Source organism: Polistes canadensis, unplaced genomic scaffold (genome assembly GCF_001313835.1).
Source record: "Polistes canadensis isolate GaletaPanama2010 unplaced genomic scaffold, ASM131383v1 scaffold_352, whole genome shotgun sequence".
Classification (NCBI taxonomy): domain Eukaryota; kingdom Metazoa; phylum Arthropoda; class Insecta; order Hymenoptera; family Vespidae; genus Polistes; species Polistes canadensis.
This window is the reverse complement of record NW_014569899.1, coordinates 113466-122094: the sequence shown is the minus strand read 5'-3', so window position 1 is coordinate 122094 and position 8629 is coordinate 113466. Positions and strand designations below refer to the sequence as shown.

General features: G+C 25.9%; 1 protein-coding gene across 1 annotated transcript in view; it reads right to left on the bottom strand.

Annotated features, from left to right (window-relative positions):
• The window catches only part of LOC106791906 (putative odorant receptor 92a), a 9043-nt gene extending 2783 nt beyond the window's left edge, over positions 1–6260 (bottom strand). Inside the window, exons 1-9 of the mRNA XM_014757916.1 lie at positions 6189–6260; positions 4918–5016; positions 4692–4809; positions 4440–4627; positions 4161–4300; positions 3410–3542; positions 924–1069; positions 678–810; positions 538–567 (exon numbers count right to left, since the gene is read on the bottom strand). Of these exons, the coding sequence (XP_014613402.1) occupies positions 538–567; positions 678–810; positions 924–1069; positions 3410–3542; positions 4161–4300; positions 4440–4627; positions 4692–4809; positions 4918–5016; positions 6189–6260 (1059 nt within the window). The remainder of the gene's footprint in view (positions 1–537; positions 568–677; positions 811–923; positions 1070–3409; positions 3543–4160; positions 4301–4439; positions 4628–4691; positions 4810–4917; positions 5017–6188) is intronic.
• Between the last annotated feature and the right edge of the window lie 2369 nt (positions 6261–8629).

The window sequence follows — 8629 nt, the reverse complement described above, 5'->3', positions numbered from 1 at the left end:
TTTTTAAGAAAAAGTGTAATAGCTATTACAATTTTCAAAACGAAATTAATATAAAGGATTACAGGACAATTTAATATTGATCTGTAATTTAACTTATTATTATATGAAAGAATATAGTATTAAGAGATTTATATATATATCAAGTATTTATATAATAGTATATTAGATTTTTTATTAAATACATATCATTGCAGGAGTGAGTAACGGATATTGGACCTTGATGCTGACAGATTCATAAATTAAACTTTTTTTTTATTGAAAACCGGTATGTAAAAAGCCAAATAATAAAATTGATATATTCTGGAATTTAAAGTAAAGATGATAGATAAGAAAATATATTAAAAACATTATATAAATGAATATTAAAAATAAATTATATATTCAATACTAGTGATGAGATAATTCAATTTTTGGAAACTTTTAAATAAGTTTTATTCTTCTTAGGAAAAAGTGGAATCTTCTATAAGAAATACTAAAGTACCCGCGTATTTTAAATTAATAAAATCCTAATTTTTATGACAGTGTATTGTAATATACCGTTGCAAATGATAATGCTTTTTGAAGGATCTGAAATAATAATTTGTTTACTAGTTTCAATAATTTTCGTATAAAATTGGGAGTTTAATATGGCAAATTCCATATAGAATATTAAAAAAAGCGTAATTTATTGCACTTACCACAGAAAAAGTTTCATGAGACGCAACGAACAATCCACCAATTGAAAGCTCGCACGGTTTTATACTTCTTGCTATCAAGAATTGCAAAAGTTTTTGAGTTTTTATCGAAAGCACGTAGAATGGAGTTTGACGTCTGTAAACAAAAATATTCTTACTTTTTAGAAAATACAGAGTATAGTTGAGAAAAGTTTTCCAATGAGATGAAAAACAAAAATAAATTATTTCAAACTTGTAAAATAATCTTACAATTCATCGCAAACTGCTATGCTATGATTAATGAGGGTTTGACCCATGTAAAAAATAATAAAAATAGTAACTATAGATCCAACAATACAAATGAAACATTCAACGGTATCCCTAGTGTTTTGCAGTATTGTAGATAATTGCATTATCTGAAATCGAAAACCATCTGTGTAAACAAGATATTTTCCTCCACCAAAATAAAATCCGTTTTAGATAATTAAAAATTAAATTAGAAATATAATATATAAATTAAAACGATATCTATATATAAATAAATTAAATTTAAATAAAACATATATAAAAGATATTATTAATACTCACGTATGTTTTTTACTTACCCAAAGAAGATTGAAAAACATGAGGAGCATTACGAATATAGCACCAAGTAAAAAAATAATTTTAGATAAGTTGTTTATTAGATACACGTATCTTAAAAGTAATAAAATAAAAATATCACTTTAGGGTATGATAAAGGAAACAAAAATCAAATAAACTTAACACTAACTTAGTAACTCTTGCATAACGATTAATTATGTCAATTATCCATTCCCATTCCATTTCTCGCGATCTATCATTCGAATAATTTTTTTTAAATCTCTTTTCGTTAAATGGTTGACGTATTCTAATCCTACGATAAACATGTTTTAACATAATATTCATATGCATAATAATACTTAATTCTTGTTTACTATTAAATAAACGTACGTTAAAATATTTAATTGGAAACACGCGTGTTGTACGGTTACCAAAAACGATGGATAAATAACGCTGCTTATTATCAATACGACAAAAATTGCTATTACTTGATAAATCAGTAAACTGTAATATAACAAACCAGAATTTAAAACGTTTTTTACAGGAAAAGGTAAAGTTAAATGAATGTCGTCTAATAATCCAAAAATATGTAGGAAAACATTTAAAATACTTGGGATGGTTAAGGAAATAGCATAAAGTGTAAAAAAACCTGCCAAGAAAAAATATAATTAGTCAGGAAAATTTGATTTTCACAATTATTTGAACAAACATACAAACCAACGAAAATAATTGAAAATCTTTTACTCTGTTTAGTGTATTTATCTAAAATGCATAATTCCTCCACTTCAAACAACTGCTGGAAATCTTGTTTGGCATGAGCGAATAATTTCTTAATCTTAAATATATATATTTTTGTTCTATAGATAGTTATAAATATTTGTTTAATTGTTTAATATACGAGAGAATAATAATAATAAAAATGTACACGAACTGTATTAAAATGAAAATAAATAATGCTGTATGTACCGCAGATACATAAACCACTCAAAATCTTCTGAAGCGAAATTAAATTAGATTTCATTTGTATATCCGACAAAAAAGATTGATAAAACTGAAAATGTTAAATAGGTATAAAAATGTATAAAGTTTTTAATAATTTAAAAATATGTTTAAAAATACGGACAAAATAATTTTAAATATGATACTAATATCTATGATCATATATTATTAATTCATAAATAATTGAAAAATAAATAACTTTTTTACCTGAATCACAACTATTGGTAGGAGATAGATGATTAATGTACAGAATCGAAACAAAAGTTTATTAGCATTTTGATTAGGTGTTATACCCAATACAAATCTCGCTAGTCGATTGGAAAGGAGGAAGTGTTGTTCGTATTGATCTAATGCTGTCATAGACATTGTAAAGAATTTTATCTTGTCAGTTTCGAAATGAAAAACAAATCTTACGCTTCGTCTTTATTACGCATTCTAATATGTGCTCATTATATTTAATAGCAGTAATTGTAACAAATTTTGACATAGAAATAATACTAACAATATATATATTCTATACAATGTTACGCGTTTAGTATGTATATATTTTATTTTATTGCTGTACATTCTAGGGTGCATAATAAAACAGATGATATTTCCCACCAATTAGACGAAGGGTGTTATACCTAATACTTTGAATTTTTGAGAACATGCGCAGAAAGAACGTCTGTTTATAAACAGTACTCTCAGTTGTTGTTTGATTGTCGTGAAGTGTAGGTGCTTAAGAAAAAACTAGTTAGTGTTAGAAAAAATAAGATCAATTGTGCAGTTTATAGAAATGCATACGGTAGATTTCTTTTCGATCGGTTATAAAAGGTAGTTATTTTATTTAGAATATAAAAACCATGAGTGCTAAAAAGTATATAGAAACTATTATTTAAAATAGAAAGATATGATAATGGGATGGAATAAAAGAAATATAAATAGAATATATAATAATGTAATTTACGATTACCAAAAAACATTATAGACAAGTAATTACATTATATTTCTTCTTAAAAGAAGTAAATTATTTGAGAAACAAATACATCATGATTTGATCGTTCATTAATTACTAGTTTGAATGTTTTAAATTATAATATGCCATTGCGAAAGAAAACGCTTTTTGTATGAGCTGCAAGAAGTTGTATATTTAAGGTAAATTTGTTAATCAATTGTAATTTATTTTTACATACTCCAGCAAAAACTTCATTAGACGATGAAAATAGACCACCGATTGAAAGCTCGCTTGGTTTGCTACTTCTCATTGTTATTAATAATAAGAGCTTTTGATTTTTCTTAGCAAGCGTATATATTGGTACTTGGCACCTGTAAAAAAGATATGTTATTGTTAATGTATAAAGAAAATTTAGTACTGAAATTTTATGCAGTGTTTATTGCAATAACTATTGTCATTATAAAAAAACTTTATGTAACGAAGATTTCTTACAATTCATCAAAAACTCCGGTGCTATGATTTATCAACATTTGACCAAAGTGGAAATTAATATATATAGCAAATATAGAGACAATAATTATAACAAAGCACTCTAATATTTTGTTTGCACTTTTTTGCATTATCACTTGTATATCTAAAATCTAAAAAATAAATTATTTATTTAAATGATATTTTTAAATAATAATTATCAGGAAAAAAAAAATTTTGAAAGTATAAATAAACAAGTCATAATACCCCAAAAAATAAAAGGTTTATAAAGAACTAAATACATGTACTTTAATGTTGTAAAAGTAGCACATATTGCAAATATTTTACTTACATAAAGAATATCAAAGAATATCAAGATCATACATACAAAAATTCCAATGATATAAATCATTTTTGATAATTTATTAATCAAACTTACATACCTAACAATCAAGCAAATTTTTTATTGATACAAAATTATTGTTGGGAAAGACTTAAAATTGTATGTTAAGAAATCTTACTTCGTTACTCTTATATATCTTCTTATTATGTTAATTATCCACACTGATTCTTCCTCATTTGTTTGATTATCCGTATTTATGTGTATGAATTTTTCTTCTGTAAATTGTTGACGTATTTTAAATCTACAAAAACTAAGATCCTAAATAATTCTTTATTTTTACTCAAATACCAGAATTAAAAAATTGTTGAATATTTAAGTAATAGACATACATTAAAATAGTAAATTGTGTACAGGCGTGTAAAATAAATACCAAATATATTGAATAAATCACACATGCCATTGTCAATATTGTAAAAAGTGCTATAATTTGGCACAAAAGCAAACCATAACGTAAAAATCCTGAATAATTAGTGTTTACAGGAAACATATATGGTATGTTGACACTGTCTAATGATCTATACTTATACAGAAAAATGCTGAAAATAGTTGGGATTATCGTTAAAATACCGTAAAGAATTGCACTGCCTAAAAAAAAGAACATGTTTACTAGACAAATTTGTATCTTCGTGTTTGAAATAAGAGTACTGACCAACATAAAAGATGATATATAGTCTAGTCATTTTCATATATTTTTCGGATATTTTTATTTCATTCTCGTCGAGGAAGTTCTCGTAATCATATTCTATGTACGAGACTAAATCTCTAATCTAAAAAACAAAACCATTACTCATTAATACAAAAACTTCTATTTTTTTAATTAATAAATACAGAGGTAATGTAAATAGTATACGCACTGTTGAAAGTTTTAAATTTACCAAATTGTACGAGCAAACTATTCCGAAAGCAGCTAACAGTTTTTGCAAAATACTGTAAGTCGATTGAGAATCCAGAGTTAGTTGAGAACATTGATATAACTAAAAACAGGAAATAAATGTCAAAACTGTACAGAACAATAAATTTTTTTAAAAGTCCTAAGCTTCGTAAAAAATATGAATAAAATAATAACAAAAACACTATGAATTAATAGTAGTGATCTCTACATGAAACTATTCCTTGAAATGAAAATTAATTTTCCAAACAAAAAACTATAGAATTTAAGCAATAAGAATCTGAAAATTTTTTACCTGATAACAAATACACAGGAAAACGTAGATAAATATAAAAAAATTACGAATCATTACATCATTTAAACGTTTATTAGAATTCAGACCTAGTAAAAATCGTACTACTCGATTAGAAAGAAGAAAATGTTTCTCGTATTGAATCAGTCCTGTTCGAGACATTGTTTTGAACTGTTCGTTTCACACGTCGGAACAAGAAACGAACCTAACACGTTACTTACATTGCGCATTCAAATAGCTACTCATTATAATTATTAGAAGCGTTTAAAAAACAATGTAAAGATAATAATACTTCGACGATAAAAATCGATATAATCAAAGGTTCATTTTTTTACTTTCTAGCTATTTTGTAGTATTGATTATTTTACAAAGCGTTTTAAATACATTTAAGTACGAAAACAGGTGGTTATTCCCAACAATTAGGAAAAGGGGTGCAATACATTTAATTTTATACATTCACTGACATGCGCAGTAGCGTATCTTTTCAAAGGAGGTATTCTCAGTTGCACTTTGACCGTAGTGCTGTACAGATGCCTTAAAAGTACTTGTAAGTTGTGGAAAAATGAGATCAATGCAAAAAATGGCTTAGTGTACAGGAAAATAAATGGTGTGCTTTTTTGTGAATAAAAATACCCAGTGAACTTATAGGTTTTTTGAAAATATGTTTTTATAATGAAAGGAATGATAATAAGTAATAAAAGAATTTTCAATTATTAAGCTTTTAATAATGTTAATGGTTGCTGGCAAGCCTTATACAATCAAGAACATATTGTTCTTATAAGTGAGGTCGATTTATTCTTCTGCAATGAAAGAAATGATTTTTTTTCGTGTTCATCAATTGCTATGTTGACTGTATTAAACTATAATATGCCATAGCAAAGGAAAAAGATTTTTTCATGAGCTGAAAAATAGTTTCTTATTACAGAAAAATTTGTCTATTAGAGCAGTAATTTATTTTTACATACCTCAGCAAAAATTTCGTGCGACGCTGTAAATATACCACCGATTGAAAGCTCGCTTGGTTTGCTACTTCTCATTGTTATTAATAACAGGAGCTTTTGATTCTTCTTAGAAAGTATATATATTGGTACTTGGCATCTGAAAATAAAATATTAAATTTCTTTTTCATAAATTAAGATTTTTGCTAAAAATTTTTAGCCGTGTTTATTTGTGTCACTATCAATTATATGGTAATATTTTATCTAATTCAGCTTTCCTACAATTCTTCAAAAACTCCGCTGCTATAATTAATCAACATTTGTCCAAAGTGAAAATTAATATATATAGCAAATATTGAAACAAAAATTGAAAGAAAGCATTCCAATATTTTGTTTGTATTTTTTTGCACTATCACTGGTATTTCTAAAATCTAAAAAAAAAACATTTATTAGAGAGATAGTAATAAGAGAATTTATTAGATGTAAAAAACTTCCGAAAGTATCAATCTGTAAGTAATTATAGTAAACATAAGGTTTGCCTTGCATTAACAAATAAATGATTAAATAATTAATTATTAATTTTTTATAAATGTAACAATTTTTTAACATTTTACTTACATGAAGAATATCAAAGAAAATCAAGATCATACATAAAATTAGACTAATTAAATAAACCTTTTTCGATAATTTATTAATCAAATTTACATACCTAACAATAAAGCAAATATTTTATCAATACAAAGTTATTGTAAAGAAAGACTTAAAAATGCATGTTAGGAAGTCTTACTTCGTTACTCTTGTATATTTTTTTATTACGTTAATTATCCACTCTGATTCTACCTGATTTGTTTGATTATCCCTATTACTGTGCATTAAATTTTCCTCAGCAAACTGTTGACGTATTTTAAATCTACAATGATTAGGATCCTAAATAATTATTTATTTTTACTCTAATATCAGGTTTAAAAATTTTTGAATGTTTAAGTGAAAGACATACATTAAAATATTAAATTGCGTACATGCGTGTAGAATGGCTACAAAATACGTTGAATAAATCACACATGTTATTGCTAATACGGTAACAACTGCTATTATTTGGTGCAAAAGCAAACCGTAACGTAAAAATCTTGAATAATTAGGATTTACAGGAAAAACATATGGTATGTTGACACTGTCAAATGGTCTATACACAGAAAGAATAATGCTGAACATAGTTGGAATTATCATTAAAATACCGTATAGAACAACGTTGCCTAAAAAAATGACCGATTTTACTTGTCAAATTTTTTTTTCTATGTTTCATATAAGAATACTGACCAACAAAAATAATAATATATAGTCTAGTTATTTTAGTATCTTTTTTGGATATCTTTAATTCATTCTCATCTAGATAGTTCTCGTAGTCGTGTTTAATATACGAGAGCAAATCTCTTATCTAAGATAGAAGACGATTACTCATTATTATAAATAACTTCTATTTTCTATTAATAAATGAAAGGGATAGAAATAATATACATACTGTTGAGAGTTTTAAATTAATTACACCGAAAGAAGAAGAAATACACAAAGATGTTAAAATCTGTTGCATCAAAGTGTAAGTCGATTGCAAATCCATAGTTATGTAAGAACATTGGTATAACTGAAAAAATGAATCTATACATATATATGTACAATATAATAATGTATATTTATGCGAAAAAAAAAATATACTAAGTATACATTTATATTGCTTTTTTCTTACGTAAAAAGAGTATTTTAAATAAAAATAAATAATCTAAACAGAAATATATACCGTGTGAACGATAAGTAAATATAAATATTTTACCTGTTGTAAACAAGATATGAAAACAAAGATAAATATTAAAAAATTGCGTATTTCGATGTTCTTTAAATTTACGTTTTTATTGAGACCTAGTAGAAATCGTACTATTCGATTAGAAATAAGAAAATGTTGCTCGTATTGAATCAGTCCTGTCCGAGACATTGTTTTGAACTGTCCGTTTCCTGCGTCGAAACAAAAAACAAACCCAACGCGTCCCTTACATTGCGCATTCAAATAACCACTCATTACAATTATTAGAAGGGTTTAAAAAACAATGTAAGGGTAATAAGAAATAAACGATATAAATCGATATAATCGAGGGTTCAAGTATTTAGATTATAGCAACTTTGTAGTATTGATTTTTTTACAAAACGTTTTAAACCCACATAAGTACGAAAACAAGTGATTATTCCCAACAATTAGGATAAGGGAGCAATATATTTAATTTCGTACATTCCCTGACATGCGCAGTAGCGTGTCCTTTTAGAGCAGGTCTTCTCAGTTGCACTTCGACCGTAGTGCAGTACAGATGCCTTAAAAATACTTGTAAATGGTGGAAAAAGGAGATCAATACAGGAATAAGCTCAATGTACAAGAATTCGAAAGGTGTGCTTCTTTGTGAGTATTAATATCACAAGTGCTTATA